Source organism: Lepisma saccharinum, chromosome 8 (assembly GCF_977018435.1).
Source record: "Lepisma saccharinum chromosome 8, izLepSacc3.1, whole genome shotgun sequence".
NCBI classification, from domain to species: Eukaryota; Metazoa; Arthropoda; class Insecta; order Zygentoma; family Lepismatidae; genus Lepisma; species Lepisma saccharinum.
This window is the reverse complement of record NC_139236.1, coordinates 83,947,838-83,966,845: the sequence shown is the minus strand read 5'-3', so window position 1 is coordinate 83,966,845 and position 19,008 is coordinate 83,947,838. Positions and strand designations below refer to the sequence as shown.

At 39.7% G+C, this 19,008-nt stretch overlaps 1 protein-coding gene across 1 annotated transcript; it reads right to left on the bottom strand.

Annotated features, from left to right (window-relative positions):
* Positions 1-695: 695 nt before the first annotated feature.
* LOC145991873 (digestive cysteine proteinase 2-like) lies at positions 696-18,192 on the bottom strand. The gene is made up of 6 exons (XM_083127910.1): positions 18,010-18,192; positions 16,637-16,789; positions 14,269-14,457; positions 11,931-12,122; positions 7,456-7,621; positions 696-1,633 (listed from the first exon to the last, which is right to left on the bottom strand). The coding sequence occupies exons 1-6, from the start codon at positions 18,190-18,192 to the stop codon at positions 1,428-1,430; spliced, it is 1,089 nt and encodes a 362-aa protein (XP_082984036.1). The 3' UTR covers positions 696-1,427.
* Between the last annotated feature and the right edge of the window lie 816 nt (positions 18,193-19,008).

Sequence of the window (19,008 nt, the reverse complement as noted above, 5' to 3'; positions counted from 1 at the left end):
AAAATGAAGCTTTACTTCACATTGTAATAAGTTTGGATTTAATATGTGAACCGGAAATGTTCAACAAAGTTCTCTGCAGTTTGGATATTTTTCATTAAATTTATACATTTTCTTTCCGTTGAAATTCTGCCTAAATTTCCTTGTATCGAATAAAATTTACCTTCACCTGGCAACACTGCTTGGACGTCGTCCAAATCTTTATTTTTCGATCTGATTTCAAGACAGAAACATTTACCTCGGTACTCGTGAGAAATGTACTTTGGTTTACCTTCATCCTTGAAAGAGCTGTATCAGTTTCTGTTGTAGAGTGCTTAGCGTAACGTGCTACAGGAATCTTTGGTTCGAATCCTGGGTAAGGTATTGACGTGTCCGTGTCAAATAATCTTTCTCGTCAATTTATAATTAATTTTCGTCGTAGCGATGTAGGAAAGCGACGCAAATTTTGATTAAACGTTACCGAAAAATAACAAAAATATTTTCAAGCTTGTAACTAAATACAAGGGGCACGTGCATGACCTTCAACCTTAACAAACCACTGCATATAATAGTACGAGCTTTTTATAAAGAGTATATGTTGTTTGTGGTGGGAAGGTGTGGGGATGTAAAGGTAACGTTTTTCGAATGAAATCAAAGAGCTAACGAAAGTAAAGAAGTGATAGTATTTCTTTATTTTTTTCTGTTGAAATACAGGATGTTTCACCCTCTCTCGGCACTGATTTCATAATGTTATGAAATTTGCTACGGACATATCTTGGTGTATGAGAAGCATGGTGACGTCACAGCGAGTGTTGGAAGTGGTCGCAATTAGCATCAATGCATGCGTCCACACGCCTCTCCATTTTACAGAAGGAAGCCACGAACACATCAGGAGCCACAGCGTCAATTTCCCGCCGAATGCTGTCTTGCAGTTCCATCATAGTCTGTGGCTTGTTGCGACAGACCTTTCCTTTCAGCATGCCCCATAGGAAGAAAACCGGTGCGGTAAGGTCACGCCAAAGTCCTTTGGAAATGACAGGAACTTTAAAGAAGGACACAATTTATTGCATGCTGATGTTGAAAATGTGGAAAGTAGCGCCATCCTGCTGAAAATGACCATTATGTAATTCCTAGTCATCCAACTGGCCAAGAACTCAGACTGAAAGCATACGTTCGTACGGCAGAATCGCCCAGACGCACGCGCATGCCCACGAAAGAAGTAGAGAGACTATGGCGCCATCTCCCATGACGTCATCATGCTTCTCATACACCAAGGTATGTTCGTAACAAATTGCATTACATTATGACCAATAGGGCTAGTTTGATTTTTATAAGCAAGAATCAGGGGCCGAGAGCGAGTGAAACACCCGGTATTTGACTCTCGTTTCACATTATCCCTTAAATCTCACAAATCAATTATATTTTTTCTGCAGCAGGCAAGTAACAAATTCTTATACTACTGGGCACACCGAATACAATCCAATTCCACACATGTTGTTACGGTTGCGAGGGAGTTTAATGTACCCATGATCTCCCCAGCGTACGCCCCACGAATTTTTAATTAACCAGTAATCTCCAAATTTCTGATCGGTACCGTAACCAACCACCAGAACTGCGTGAGTCATCTTTTTGCCGCAGGTTGGGAGGTTGAACATACCTGAAAAAAGGTAAAGTAGAAATTATAAGTAAAATAGTTGCACAAGTAACAATGGATTAGGGTCTCCAGATAATTATAAGCTCAAAGTTGGACACACTGTCCCAAAATGCAAGACTTGGAGTCAAAAATGTATAATACCAGTAAATGTCAGAAAATAATATGAACTAGCTCGATTCCATTTAAAAAAATAATAACTCATTAACTCTCTGGCCTTCTTAAACCCGAAGGTTTATGGCTGCAGCAACACAAGCCTTCCATCTCCCCTATCCTGGGCTAGATCAATCCAATCTTTTCCATCCTTAACAATTTCCTTTAGTTCCATCTTAACATTATCCCTCCATCTTCGTCTTTGCCTTCCTACAGGTCTCTTACCATCAGGTTTCCCAATTAGAATCCTGTAAACTCTTCTTTCCTCTCCCATTCGTGCCACATGGACTGCCCTGCCCATCTGTCTTCTTGATTAAATTTTTCTAATAGTATCTAGACATGAATACAAATTATGCAGTTCTAAATTATGTAACCCTCTTCACTCACCTGTCTCCTCATCCATTTTAGGTCCAAATATTTTTCTAAGGATTATATTTTTAAATACTCCTAATTTATGTTCCTCTCTTAATGTAAGGGGCAAAGTTTCAAAAATAATAATTTTTAGATTAATTGTTGAGTTCAAAATTCTTAAAATTATAATCTTCAGCTTTTGCTGTGAGTTAACTTTAGGAATGAGCATATCCAGTGAGCGGCAAGAGCGGGAGGCACTTGAACCCCTTGGAAAATGAGTAGTGAACAATTTTATTCCGCTCATTTTTATATGCCATTCCCTTTTCAGACAATTCAAAATAGAGCATTGTCCTACCTTGGAAATTATTTTCCCCCATAGGGGATAAACGTTTGTTCCCTTCGCCTGGGGAAAGTCAGGGAAAGCGCACTTTGTAACTCAACGGTGCATCGAATCTGGAACCCATTGATTACAAGGAGACGACTTTGCCCCGTAATTGTAACCAATAAAAAGTACCCCACTAAATGTGGTCCATCACTTCCCTGAGGAGGGGGGCAATTCATTTTGAAAAATTTTAGTTTTCGTCAAAAATTAAAAATATTATCATCATGCAAAGTCGTCAAGCAGGAACAGCTTTCGATTGATATACTGAATACCTTTTTTTTATATTCATAATTTTCCTATGCACTAATTCTTGTGAGACTGTTCAGATATAATTCAAAATAGACATAATTTTTCAGAATCTGGAACAGCGCTGAAATTTTTTAAAGCAAAGGAAACTTTCTAATTTTTTTCCTTTAGACAAGCCAAAGTTTTCTTGAAATGAAAATTATATTAAAGAGGAAATAAAAAGTAGGCTTAATTCAGGAAATGCATGTTACTTCTCTCTTCGTAAACTTTTGTCTTCTCGTTTAATATCTAAGAAACTAAAAGTTAAAATATACAAAACAGTAATTTTGCCTGTAGTATCATATGGATGTGAAACTTGGTCCCTTACATTGAAAGAGGAACATAAATTGAGAGTATTTGAAAATAAGATCCTTAGGAAAATCTTTGGACCTAAAAGGGATGAGGAGACAGGTGAGTGGAGAAGGTTACATAATTTAGAACTACATAATTTGTATTCATGTCCAGATATTATTAGAATAATTAAATCAAGAAGACTTAGGTGGGCAGGCCATGTGGCACGAATGGGAGAGGAAAGAGGAGTTTACAGGATACTTGTTGGGAAACCTGATGGTAAGAGACCTGTAGGAAGGCCAAGACGAAGATGGATGGACAACGTAGAGATGGACCTAAGGGAAATCGGTAGGGATGGAAAAGAGTATATAGATCTTGCTCAAGATAGGGAAAGATGGAAGGCCTGTGTTGCTGCAGCCATGAACCTTCGGGTTTAAGAAGGCTAGAGAGTTAGTTAGTTAGTGAAAGTTTTCTTGATATCATAACAAACAAAATCTACTTATTTAATGTGCTCCACAAGAGAACCATCTATTGGGAAATATTGACAATAACATAATACGGACAAAAGGATAAACTGAATCAACCATTGGAGCTTTTTTGCTTCGAGAAGTCGACAAGTATTTAATAAAATATAGTGCATCTTAGAAAATATAGTGAGCTTAATACTGTTTATGCACGATTTTTTTTATTTGATCTCCTAGCCCTTTCTTCCGCCCCGTGATGAGTCCATCTTGAGACACAAGGAGGCAAATGTCGGTTACGTGTATCACTGGAGTACGCAGGGGTGAGCTGATGGGGCTACAGCCCATCCAGAAAATTTGAGAAAAATCTTAATTTTAAATGAAAGCATTAAAGAACTCGGTCAAAACCAAAGTGATAAATGCAAACTTTCCTTAGAATGAGCCCTGTGATACTTTATTTGGCACTGAACAACTTTTAAACCGAAGGTTATAAACAATAATTCAAAAATATTTTTAGGCGTATACCACTGGCGTACGCAGGACTTTTTCGGGAGGTGCTGGAATTGTAAAGATGGATATGGATACGCAGACCCGCGACTCCTGTGCACCGTACTCCCACGTGGAGGGGAGGGGGAGAGTGGACCATGTTTCCTTATGGCCCGAGCTGAACGGAAGATGGGAAAGCTGCGCGGGGACTTTTCGTCCAAGGTTTTCTCCCTTGTGGTCGATCTATAGTACCGTATCGCATCCAAGGCGTTGGGAGAGAGAGAGAGAGAGAGAGAGAGAGAGAGAGTAGAGAGAGAGAGAGAGAGAGAGAGAGAGAGAGAGAAAGAGAAGAGTGCTTTAAGAAAGGAAAGATGAAGTTAGAAAGATATGCTTCTTTATTTCTCTCTCTCTTTCTCTCTCTAGCTTTTGAGAGAGAGAGAAGAACGGCAAAAAATAAGGTAGAAAGAAGGACGGAAAAGAAAGGAAGGGAGAGAGAGGGAGGGAGAATGAGAGAGATCAAAGGGAGAAAGAGAAAAAAAGGGTCCGGAAAGGGGGGGAGGCAAGGGAGCTAAAGTGAAAGTCAGAGTCAAGAGAAGGAAAACAGAGAGGAGAGTAGGGGAGTGAGAGAAAGAAAAGACGAGAGAGAGACAGAGAGAGAGAGAGAGAGATAGATACTCTTCTTCTTCTTTCTTCTTCCTCCTTCCTTCTTCTGTCTCCCTTTTTCTCTCTCTCTCTCTCTCTCCGTTTTCTCCCTCTTTCTTTCCATCTCTCTCTCTCTTACTTTTGGAGAGAGAGAGAGATAGATAGAGAGAGAGCAAGGCTTATTTCCTTCTACTTTATCTCTCAGCTACTTTCTTTTTCTTTCTTTTCTTCTTCAAAAAAGAGAGAGAGGGAGAGATAGAAATATGAAAGAGAGAAAGAAAGAGAAATATAGAAATGGTTGGGAGTTGGGGGAGGGAGAAGAGGGCCCATGCCCAGGCCGGGATTTTCCTCCCAATAGAGATAGGGAAATGAGAAAAGCAGAAAATGATGAATGAATGAAAAGAAGAGAAAGGAAGAGGAAGGGATGGTAGAGAGAGAGAGAGGCGAGGAGAGAGAAAAAAAGATAAATGAGATGCCCCTTCCCACCCCCACCCCTAAGGGTGCGGAGGAAGAGAGAGAGAGAGAAGTCAGCGCATTTATTGCTTAGAAACTCTGGCAGACCTCCGCACAGCATGCTACGACGCCAGGGATTGCGGGTTCGAATCTCGGCCTGGGCATCGGTGTTCTTTGTGAGTATTAACTCATCCTTATCTTCGCGATTAGCCAAAAGTAGTACAAATGCGAAGTAAAATAAACCAATCTTAGGAACTCTGAATTTTTGTCTGCAATTTTAGTAAACAAAGTTCCATTAAAATTACCTCTTTCATTAGATTTCTATGACATATGATAGCGAATATTTTTCGATTTCTTGATCACGTTGGCACTACCCATCATACTAGCTGCCAGTCGACACTGTATATATATATATATATATATATATATATATATATATATATATATATATATATATATATATATATATATATATATATAAAGGTAAAGTTCTCCCCTTTGCTTAGCACCACGCCATGAAGGCGTATAGGGGGTGTGGGGGTAACGTCCCACACTTTCTTGATCCGGTCGTGAGTGGGGGTGATGTGATCAGCATCACGCCCCTGACCGCCTTTACCCCCCAGGGTTTCCCCCAGGTACCCATGTCATTCGACGCTGGGTGGGCGCCGGAGCCGCTTCCAACGTTAGAAAAGTTCCCGGATTTGAACCGGCCGGGGATCGAACCCGGGACCTTGAGCATGGCAGTCAGACATTATATATATACACGTATATATATAATGTCATTAAATATGTCAATTATTAACTAATCAAATTATATTATAAAATATACAATATACGAGGTGTGGCTAGAAAAAACCGGACTGTTGCTACAAAATCTTTTATTGCTTATTTTGTACAATACGAACATTATCACCTTCAAAGTACTCCCCTGCACTATCGATACACCGCTCCATCGAATCTTCCATTGCTGGAAATCATTTTCTGAAACCATGTTCATGACCTCCGTCGCTTTTGTTTTCACAGATTCTACGGTCATAAATCTGGTTCCTTTCAGTGCTGATTTGACCTTTGTAAGTAAAAAAAAAAAAAAGGTCGCATGGAGCAAGATCCGGCGAATAGGGTGGATGTTCTAACACTGGGATCCCATACTTGGCCAAAAAAGCCTTGACTGACAATGCCGTGTGGGCAGAAGCATTGTCCTGATGAAGAATCCATGACTTGCTTTTCCACAAATGAGGTCGTCGTCTTCTTACTCGATCACGAAGGGTCGTCAACACCGTAATGTAATGATGTTGTTTGACAGTTTGACCTTCGGGTACCCAATTCGAATCAATTCACCGACATTTGCAATGTTTGATTCCGTTTTTGACGTGCAAGGCCGTCCAGGATACGAGTTGTCCGCGATCACTTATCGTCCCTCTGTAGACTTTTGAAACCCCTCAAAGACTTGAGTGCGTGATAAACTCTCATCGCCGTACATTTCCTTCAACAAAACATAAGTTTCTGTGGCGGATTTTCCAAGTTTCATAAGAAACTTTACATTGATAGGCTGTTCCACTTTCCCACTTAACATTTTTTCGACGGAGCACAGATGTACGGTTCATTTCGTCCACAGGCTACAGCAGAACTGAGCGCCGCGCACCATGGGCAATCACACAGTCGATAGGCAGGTTATCACGTTATGCAGTCATGCACCGCTTGACCTTGACGCGCTTGCCGTTTTTTGACAGCAACATCAATCCGGTTTTTTTTCTAGCAACACCTCGTATTATATCGACTGTCTTTCATCCAAAATGCAATTGCAAATTGAAGATTTTAATGTACTACTGATGATATGAACAATGAGGAGGGACAAAAATTAGACGTTAAGAAGATAATAGTTTCCTGTATAAAATTCACATATAAGTACTATTACGTGTTTTATTAATATATTTATATATTATTATATTCGTGGTTGCTAACGAAAGGCGATGAGAAATGGAGAAGAAATAAGTCAGTCAAATTTCTGTGTTCCGGGGATTGCTGGATTCAGTGTCCTAAGAGATGAGGAGGCTCTGTCTAGTCCGTTCTTTTTGTATGTTATCCATATTATTCCAGTCAAGTATATTCGAATCTCAAACTAATTGATTATGTTCGTTGTTAAAACAAAAACTCTTCCCCCCCCCCGGAAGAGTTTGGCGGGGGGATTTCAGGACAAGATCGTTGGTGGGGGAATTTCCTCCCTGCCCCCCCCGGGATTTCGCACCCTGCCAGTGTGTGTGTGGTATTGCATCTTAATTACGTAACTGATCACATGATGGAAACATCAGATGAACTAAACTTACCTTGTTTGTACAACATGAACTTCCATTCGCTCGAATCAACCACAACGGACACTGGTCCTACAGCTGCAACTGTTTCTTTCAACTGTTCCTCGTTTCCTTTCTCAAGTCTGACGTAGTCGGCGAGTGGAACGGCATCATTGGAAGAATTGTATCGGCATTTACCGTCCTTGAAAGAAAAAAATATATGTGGGTTATTCCTGAGTAAACAAAAAATGATCGATCAGACAATTCGATTATTGATGGCGGGAAAAGAACTTCCGGTTTGGCGAATTTTCCAATGTAAACAAGTGGAATACAGATCGTCACCGAGCATATTTTCTTGTAAAAGATCGGAAACAAAATGGATCACTTGAAATTTTTGAGTGATATAGAGAAACAAAGGTGCCTAGAAAAGATTGGTAATTTCCCGGATCCTTTGGATGCAGATATAAGGGACAATACTAATATTTTCCGAGGCAATGTTGATCTTCTACCATCAGCTTCGTTTTTGAAAAGACTTCTCCAGGTTGAATGAAATTAAACTTACATTAATTATAAACATCGTTCACAACAGTAAAAGAAATAATAATAATTACTACGGTTAAAATTATTGTTATACACTAATAATATATACCTAATTAAATAAATTTTATTATTATTGTTGTTGTTTATATTATTGTCATGCTATTCGATCCACAAGCCGAGAGAATATACAGCACAATTATTTTCCATTAATACTTTTACATTTCATAGTTACTATACTGAAATGCACAGTTATTGTACTTTGTTGTTAACTTTTGCAAGTGTCGTTCAAGAAAGGACTTTAGAAGCTAGAAAAAAATATATTGTGTGACCTCTTCTAAAATTATAATTTTTCGAATCCTGAAAACTGTGGAACCATTTATTCTTTGAATTAAATGGTAGAATATGAACAAATATCCTGGTTCCTGTATTTTTCACTCATTTTTTCGATCTAATGCATATTTTACATTGATTACTCTGTTCGAATACTAACCAAGTGAACTTTATTTCTGTTATTAACAATAAAAATAACAAAATTCCTGTTTTTTTAAACTTGAGATGAAGGATGCCAATTTCCAGAGGCGGGATGAGGGGTCGACTGACCAACCGACGCCCATGGAGAAAGCGCTTATCAACAACCAAAGGGCAAATAGTTCCAACTTTTGAATTTGATCAACATGTGTGCGTTTGACAATTATAATTTTTGAAACACGTAAAATATTTTCATTTGATTTGATGAAGTGCCGACTGCAGAGCCTACTCCCTTGTGTTTGTGTTCAATCTTTTCGCTTTACTACCTAAATCCACTGATCTTTCAATATCGGGTCTGTCTGGAAACGATGCATAGATACCTGTGAACAATTGTTTGTTCCCTATCTCATGCTGAAACCAAAAGCCACACAAATATTGTTGCTTTTTCCGAAGACACTGCCTTTACACCTTTGAATTCAATGTTATTATTTTCAAAACCGGAAGTGCAGTCCCCGCCATCGCCAAGGAAGCACAGAAATGTAAACATCCGGTGAATAGCGCCCATACAAATTAGGCAACGATATAAATGTTTGTTGACATAGCTGAGTTATTTCTTAGTGCCTTACACATAAACAATATGTATTATGAAGTTGTATCACACAGTACAAATGAACGTTAATTTTTTAATTCAATTGTACACAATGTCAAAGAAATTAAGTCTATCCTCATGTACAGTCACGGACACTTTTGTGTTGCAACGACTCCATTTACTTTCAATGAAATCGTTACAACCCAGACGTGTCCGCGACTGTACAAAATGATGGATACAGCTTAATCCACAGCGTACTTGTCCATCTCACTGTACTCGTGACAAAAAGCAGGTGGCTCCTGATATGACAAGCTTTTTAAAACTATAACTCCATTAAGCCTTGTTTCCATGATTATGAAAAACTAAATATGCTGACCAAGGCAGTAATTTATTTTATTAAAAACATAAACTAAACGTAACGTTTCAACCTTCTAGCAAGGTCTTCTTCAGACTCTGTATCAAGTACAAAAGTAACAAGATACAAAAACAGGGCCTTATATATACACAAACATTACTCCCTCCAGACTATTTAGAAAGTTGTTTGGAACTTTCTAGAAGGTGACTTTCACTTTCACCAACTTTACTTTCACCTCAAAGGCTAAACTCAATTACTTCCATGTAGAAAGTGGTTGGATTTTTAATCTCATGAACTTTTCCCTTCATTTTTCCTCCTTCTCCTCTCCTCTTTCTCTCTTGTCCTTTCCACTCTTTCTAACAACTTCTTCCATTCTTTGTTTAACTTCAGTCCCCCATTCCAGTTCATTGTGTCTTCTTCACCTTTCTTCTCTATTTCCTTGGCTTCCTTCCATTTTCTCACTAGCATTCTCTTCTCCCTTCCTATCTGCTTAGCCTCATCCCACTCTATGTCATGTCCTGTTTCTCTCGTGTGTTTAAATATTGCATTTCTCTCTCTCTTAAGTCGTACATCATCCCTATGTTGTTTCAACCTGTCTTTCAGCCTTTTCTTCGTTTCTCCTATGTACACACTCTGACATTCTTTACATTTCACTTCGTAGATAATCCCTTCCTCTTCGTCTTCTCTGTTTTCCTTATTCTTCTTAGCATTCCTCGCTATTCCTAAGATGCTTCTCCCTCCCTTCCTGTAAGTTTTAATTCCCGCCTTCCTAAGCACTTTGCATATCTTTTCTGTGGTCTTCCCCATACTCCTTATTCCAAACCTTCTCTCTTTTTCTTTCTCTTCCAATTCTTCCCTGCCCGTTTTCTTCCTTCTTCTGTTTATGTCCAGTCTATCCTGCTTCTCATAGCCATTCTTTTCCAGCTGTTTCCATAGGCTATTTATTTTGCCTTCTTTTTCACATTCTTTCATGCATATTTTCTTGATTCTGTCCTCCATATTCTTTATAAAATTTATTTTTGTCACCTCACTTACATCACTTCTTTTGTGGCAGAATACCCCTGCTGCACACTTCTTCTGATGCCAAGCGGTTTCAATTTCTTGTCCTCTATTCCTTTTCATCAATATATCTAGAAAGCTTAACCTGTTTTCTTCTTCTATTTCAAGTTCCAATAATATCCCTCTTTCTTCATTTTGAATTTCTTTGGCAAAAATGTCAAGCTGCCTCTTCGTTCCCTTCCATATGCCAAAACAGTCGTCCACATATCTGCAAAACAGAATTATTTTGTCACCTCCCTTTTCTATCACTTTCTTTTCCCATTCATTCATAACCAATTCAGCCAATGCTGGGCTTAGACTGGAACCTATATTTAGTCCTTCACTCATTAACATTATTTTATCTCCCATTATACTGTAACCGTTATTCCAAATGGTTTCCAGCGCCTTCACTACCCTTTCACTATCCCATTCTCCTATAATTTCTTGTCCCATTCTCTTTTTAATAATGTCCAAAACGTGACAAGGGAGAAGGTTTGGAATAAGGAGTATGGGGAAGACCACAGAAAAGATATGCAAAGTGCTTAGGAAGGCGGGAATTAAAACTTACAGGAAGGGAGGGAGAAGCATCTTAGGAATAGCGAGGAATGCTAAGAAGAATAAGGAAAACAGAGAAGACGAAGAGGAAGGGATTATCTACGAAGTGAAATGTAAAGAATGTCAGAGTGTGTACATAGGAGAAACGAAGAAAAGGCTGAAAGACAGGTTGAAACAACATAGGGATGATGTACGACTTAAGAGAGAGAGAAATGCAATATTTAAACACACGAGAGAAACAGGACATGACATAGAGTGGGATGAGGCTAAGCAGATAGGAAGGGAGAAGAGAATGCTAGTGAGAAAATGGAAGGAAGCCAAGGAAATAGAGAAGAAAGGTGAAGAAGACACAATGAACTGGAATGGGGGACTGAAGTTAAACAAAGAATGGAAGAAGTTGTTAGAAAGTGGAAAGGACAAGAGAGAAAGAGGAGAGGAGAAGGAGGAAAAATGAAGGGAAAAGTTCATGAGATTAAAAATCCAACCACTTTCTACATGGAAGTAATTGAGTTTAGCCTTTGAGGTGAAAGTAAAGTTGGTGAAAGTGAAAGTCACCTTCTAGAAAGTTCCAAACAACTTTCTAAATAGTCTGGAGGGAGTAATGTTTGTGTATATATAAGGCCCTGTTTTTGTATCTTGTTACTTTTGTACTTGATACAGAGTCTGAAGAAGACCTTGCTAGAAGGTTGAAACGTTACGTTTAGTTTATGTTTTTAATAAAATAAATTACTGCCTTGGTCAGCATATTTAGTTTTTCTTTTTAAAACTATGTTAGTGATCTAGAGAAGTACTTTATGGTGTAAGGAATCTGACCATAATAGATTTGTGACAAATTTAGGTTTCTTGACTTTCTTCCTCGGAGGTACACGATGCAGTTTTGCCATACGCCTAACCCTAATGAAGTGTCCAATATTATACATACGGAAATAATGTGTTTACATTCCCCGTAGTGTACAGATTACTTACCTTAGCTTCATAAGGGTATGCTTTTTCGTATACAACTCCTTTCGTTGTCTTGACGTAGTCATAGGCAGAGTGAATCCATCCACCTTTGCACCCTCTGGTGCCATAAGGACTTGCACAGTCCACCAACTGTTGCTCACTCAGGGATACCAACTTGCCAGTCTTCCTGAAGTATTGCCCCTCAAGTGCCCCAGTCTGTAATGCAATAAAATGACACGTATATTGTTTCATATTTCTATTGATTGAATGATTGGTTAATTTTGATTACTTGACTTCACTCTTCTGCCACTTTTGGCTAATCGCGAAGATGAGGATGAGTAATGATATGATAAAATTGATGAAGGCACATTTTTTTAATTGCATAATACAGGGCTATTCTAAATGATCTTCACGATTTCAAAGTTTAATATCTCATGTTTATTTAGTCACAATGACATGCAAATTATTTGAAATGAAAGAAAAACTCAAAAAGTTTTAGTGTCTGTCAAAGCTGATGTTTAGTTACGCATTCTGCCGCTAGGGCGACAGTAAATCACGATGGCTGGAAACGAAGACAGGAGAGCATTTTGTGTCCTGGAATTTCATGTACAACAGTCAGTTATTTGTGTCCAACGAAGTTTTGGGACGAAGTTCGGGTTAGATCCACCAAGCGGTCACTCAATTCGGAAGTGGTATAGACAATTTAAAGAAAGTGGGTGTATCTGCAAGAGGAAATCAACAGGCCGGCCAGGAGTTAGTGATTAAACAGTTGATCGGGTGCGTGCGACTTTCGTCATAAGCCCCAAAAAATCAACGGTTCGTGCAAGCAGAGAATTGAACATTGCCCCCACATTGGCACCGGGATGTCAGGAGGGAACTCAACAGAAGTTTACCAAGTCAATGGATAGGACAAGCTAGTCGTGAGGATCAGGTTCTGTTTCCTTGGCCCTCCCGTTCGCCAGATATCACCCCGTGTGACTCTTTTTTGGGGGGTTATGTTAAAAACCAAGTGCATGAGCCTCCCCTACCTAACAACTTACCTGAACTTCAAGTACGCATTTAAGAAGCAGTTGCGTCCATTGACTCTGAGATGTTGGGAAGAGTGTGGCAAGAATTTGACTATCGGCTTGATGATTGCCGAATTACCTTTGACGTGGAACATAACACGTATGTATGTAAAAAAACTTTTTGAGTTTTTCTTTCATTAAAAATAATTTGCACGTCATTGTGACTAAATAAACTTGAGATGTTAAACTTTGAAATCGGGAAGATCATTTAGAATAGCCCTGTATATTAAAAACATGGTTTATGTGGCATATTAAGTATTATTTATATACAGTAGCAGTTTTTTTTTTTAAAAAAATATATAGTCACACGAGGTATCCAAAAGAGGAGTCTAATACACACAGCTCTGAAATTGTAAAAATATAACTGTTTACAAAATGAAGCTAGATATGTGTGTAAATGCTCTTGCCAAGGTTGTCTTTTGATCTATTCCAAGAAATGTACTTTTAGGAACTTTTGCTCTACTAGCACACTATTTATCATAGCGCTAACTCGCTCTTGCAGTTTATCAAGCAGGAGATGCTAAAAATGACGCTCATAAGCCAAAACTTGCGACATACCACACGACAGAATTACTTCTTCTAGTACTGTGACTTTCAAATTCATTATTTAATTTATTTTCTTTATATTAAACTTGCAATTAACGGATCGTGCACAGATTATATAATTTCGTTTATAATAAAGCCAGTGACCCCCCGCACTCCTGGGATGTCGAGGACTTTTGTTTAAAGTATTATCATGTTTCTAGATACAAGAGTTCGAGCTGAAATCTGGTGGATCCAGTAGAAAAGTTTCCCCAAGGCTATAATACTAAAAATAATAATAAAATGACAACAACTTTGCACCAGAATTATTTATAGTTTATAAATAGTTTAATATTTGATAATAATAATAAATAATAATATTCAATTTTGTTTGTTTGAGTTTGTGTTTTAAGTCCACTTAATGCACAGTAAGGTTAATCTGGACTGTACGTACAGTTTAAAGTGGGATCAGAACAAGTATGAGCCTCCACCGGGAATCGAACCCGGGACCCACCCCTTGATTACAAGGCGCCATGGGGAAGGCCCTATGTTCAATTTTGTGTCAACATTCTGCCCCCCCCCACAAATACTATCAAGTGGAAAATAGTCAAATAATTATGCATACATAAGCCCTAACAAACCACCTCACATTCATTACTTTCTCATAACGTGAATCTATATATATTTTAGAAAGATACCACCTTTACCAACAAAAATATGAAAAGTTATGGAATCCCAGTTCTGTTTATATTGACTGATGTGTTAATACTTACTGCACTGAAGGCCCAGCAGGAGCCGCACTTGCCCTGGTGCTTGACGGGAGTGACGGCACCCTTCTCTCTCCAGTCCACGTAGTCTGGGATGAGATCCTCGTCAGCACACTCTAGATCAACGTCCGTGGGGAGCAACTCGTTATCAATCGATCTGAATCCGTTTAAATACTTGTTGTATTCTTCAAGTGTCTGGAACGAAAATGACTTGGCGATCAGCAAAAATGTATTCTTACAGGCACGTAGCCAGAGGGAGGGCTGAGGGGGTTGAAGCCCCCCGAAATCCTACAAATATCTAATTTATATAGTGTAAAGTAGGTAATTAATTTTACTTCCTTAACATAATTAAACATCGTGTATATTAATGTGTAATATACTGAGAAATTCATCTTCAGGGCTTCTACTCCCAATCCCCCCCTTTAGATGGCGGCTGCTGATAAGGGATGAGCCCTTCCTGAAATAAAGTCCGGGCTACGGCCCTGTATTCTTACCTGTTGGCTTCAAAAATCCTTATTTTGTACTAACAATATACACAAGGAATTCGTAGAAAATGTCAATGGGGTAAATACCTTATGTGGGATGTGAGACAACAGGTTTACGTGCCATCAGAAGAAAGAAATATACTAAGGGAGAGAAGAAGTGACAGAGAAGTACAGAGAGAGAGATAGGTGGAGTAAAAATAAAGAAATGAGACTGACGTATAGAGAGAGAGAGAGAGAAAAGGAAATAAGCAAGTTAGACACAGACAGAGAGCATGGAAAAATATAAATGTACTGTAGATGCGAGGTGGAGACAGGCAGAGAGAGAGAGAGAGAGACAGAGTGCAACAAGAGAATGATGGAACGGAAATAAAGAAGGGAGGCAGAGACAAGGAGCAGATACAGAGAGAAGGGAAGATGAGGGAAATAATGAAATGGGACAGAAGCAGGGAGGGAGAAACATAAGGAAAATGAAATAAGCAATCGAGACACAAAGAGACAGAAAACATACAGTGAGAGAAGAGATGGGAATTAAAGCAGCACAGAGAGGGAAAGAATGAAATCCTCTCGTCGTCTATTCCTGAGTCACATTGCAGCGTGGCATTGCAATCGTGGCAGAATAAACAGGGGGTGGTCCTGCGAAAAGCATTACGCATTCTCCACAGTATGTTTCTCTCTCTCTCAACGCAAGTGGCTCCCTCAGTCCTGTCCCGCTGCGCTGACTGGCCTTGAGGTGCAGGCGGGAAGTTCGAACAGCACGAATCGCTAGTTGGCGGCCTCCACAAGTGCACGAGTGTTTGCTTAATCCTGGTGCAGAATATAAATGTGGTTCTTCCATGTGAGGAATACAGAGGTTGTTCGCTTTATATCCGACCATGTTTGACGGGTACTCACCTTAAGAGATACCGCGCCGCCACCACCAATCATGTTCTATTGGACCCCCAGCATTGTGGACTATCGCCCGGCATTGCAGTTTCCATTGCAGCAAGCTCCGGCGCAGGACAGGCATGGGAATTCTATCCCACTCCTCCCTGCAAGCTTTCCATAGACCATCCAGGGTGCGCGGGCGGCGATGTTGAAGACGTCGTTTCAACAGTCCAAATGCGCAAAAATCCATTGGACTGGCATCTGGGCTTTTCACAGGAATGTCCTCAAACGGAATGACACAAATTCCTAATTCCTCTGCCATTTCCTGATAAAAACGTAGTGATGATCTGGCGGTATGACTCGAAGCCTTGTCCATATGAATCATCACCTGGTTCGCGTCCATTCCATACAATTGTGGGATGTCTCTCCGATAGATAGGTGTCAGAATGGAGTCTTGGAAGTATCTGGCATTCACCTTCACGTTTTTGTCCACCTTGCGTATCATCCCTCATATCACAATCCCGTTACAACCATAAAGCCACGAGGGAAACTTTCCCTGCACTGACGAACAAAGTTGCTGCGCCCCTTAGCACTACGGGTGACACTTTGCTTGCAGCCCTTCTCCTGGTGGTTTTAGTGGGTGAATGTTTCGCAAGGAGAGCCTGTTGTGTGTAACGGGCCACAATAGCTTTCGCAGTAGTCACCCCGAGTGTTAACCCATTCTCCCGACACTGTTTCACAATGCGTACGTATGAAAACTTAGCATGGAAAAGGGCCATTACGTAACCCTCCCAATACCGGTTGATTTTCGGCGCCATTTGATAACATTCACTACCAACACTTACGCACCTGCAAGGTCAGACACAACACTGCTCCCGCCAGCAGACCCATAGTTCCAGCATGATACGCCAGGTGGCAGCACCGAATCGAAAATGGTCGGATATAAAGCGAACAACCTTACTGCACTCCTGAAACAAATATAGTTCTTAAGACTAAGCAAAGTTTTATTGAGAATGCTGACTTACCCAGTCTCCGAACTCGTTCATCTCAGTCTCGAAAGACTCCTTTCCTTCTAAGTAATCTCTGTTGTGATCTTTCACATTAGCGAAGTGATGGGTGAAGATTTTCAGCCTGTACTCTCGTTCCTCTGGTGTAGCGTAGGTTTTATTGTATTTTAACTGTAAAGAGAAGAAAAGTGTTTCTTGACCTAAATTTTCCAAAATATGCAGATATGACCTAAATACCCTCCAAAAAATGACCCATAGAATAAAAACATGATCTAACAATTTACTGTTTTTTTCTTCTTGTGAGGCGACGCGAGGAATTCCGGGTTCGAATCCCTGCCTAGGCTTGGTGATTGTCCCTTCATTCAATTTCATCATACCATCAGCCATCCTCATCGCTGGGATTAGCCAAAAATGGTTGAAAAAAGAGAAGCTAAATAATAAAAACAAAATCAAATCAGATTTCTTCTTATGAGAGTGAAGCATTTATGTCAGAAGGATGTTGGTTACTTTATGTTTAATTCAAATACTGAAATAAATAAATATAAAAGCTACGGAAAGAGAAAATTTGTATTTTTTTCATGTATAACATGCACCATACTTCTCTTTTGAATAACATTTTGGAAAGCGTGCGCGTTATGCATGCGTAAGTATGGTACATTTTATTCTTGTAAGCGAAAAACACAAGAATGGTGGTTTCGTTTCTCAGGTACGAAATGTGTTGAAATTCGCGAAAAGCCTACAATTTGCATTTTATGCCAAATTTGCGTTATTTCGCGACTTCGAATGGATAAAAGATGTGTTCAGATGTCGCTGAACATACATACACACTTATTTGCAGCAATTAACATTCATCGGTGTTTTCCCATTTGCGAAAAATCAAGTTCCCTGCTATTACCTATTGTTTCATTCTTAATTCATCTATGTACACTCAGCGACAATAAAAATAGGACACCCATATCCTGAAATTCTCGCTTCGTTGCAAGGCGTTGTGTGTGTTGCCTAACTGTACGGCGATGAGTGGATTTTAATAGCAAATTTTCAATGCAGCTTCTATCACCGCCGTGGAGTTAGGCAACACGCATAATGCTTTGCAGGGAAGCGAGTGTTTCAGGATATAGGTTTCTCGCTTTTATTGCTGGTGACTGTACCTGTGGAGTTAATAAAGCAAAGCCCTGCAACTAGATTATAATACTCTAGTTAAGAATGGAATGTCATTGTCAAGGGAATTATATTTCTAAGAACAGAGCTGCAATCGGAATTAGCCAATAGGACTTTTCGAAAGTCACGTGCGTTTGTTTACCTTGGGTTCCTTCTGATTGTGGACGGAGAGTAGTTCTATATTCCATTATCTATCTATCTAAAAAAAATAACTTGATTTCAACCTATCTCACCGTAAAATCCTCCCATTCTTCCGTTACATTGTTGTTGAAGTTGTTCGAGTTGGTGACATTGGGATCGGTGAAGTTGTTTATGTTGAATCCGTTGATGTAGCTGAAGTTGTTGTGGTTGGTGAAGGATGTTGCGTAACATAGCGATATTGCAGATCCAAATACAAGCAACAAAATTTTCTTCATTTCCGTGAATAAACCTATAAAGATGTAAACAATTCAGAACATTTGTTCAACCCTGAAAGAAAAACTCTGATTCCATTCACCTACTTCAAACGATTTAATAAAATAAATATTTACAAATTCAAATTTACCCTTAGATAGACTATAGCTATACTTGCTGGTCTTAAGGCGGGCGGCTCTCATGCTGGCAAGGGAAGTGAGGAGCGGGGAATACGCCGCAGACTAATCAGACAACAGCGGTGGCGCAGAGAGTTACGACGTCGCGGGAGGAGGTGCTCCGCGCACCTTCTTCAAGCTGCTGTGTTTCTCGATGCGCTGGATTGGTCGCTTCTCGGCTCCCCACTTCCCTTGCCAGCTTGTACGCCGCCCTCCGTAAAACCAGACATGAGCTACTGTGTGAGCTTACCCACAGTGTAGAGTGATACACCGGACCCCTTGATTTACAGCTACTGATATAATTAGGGCTCAGATAATCTGTACTGAAATATGTAACTTCAAAACGATCATATTGCCAGCATTTCCGACATATTTTCCTGAAACAATTTTCTCAAGTCAGACATACCGAGGAATATGAGTTTTAATTTGAAGTTCGTTTTCAAGTTCAGTTTATGCACAAATAGGTTAATAGGGACAGGACCTGCGGTTTAAAGTGGGCGCCTCCACCTGTTATCGAACTCGGCACCCCTTGACTAGAAGGCGACGACGTAACCAACATGCCATCAGGAGGCCCCTATAAGTAATTTTGTAACTAAGTCATGTTACTTAGGTTTATTATTTACTTTGCTTTTCTGCCACTTTTGGCTAATAGCGACGATGAGG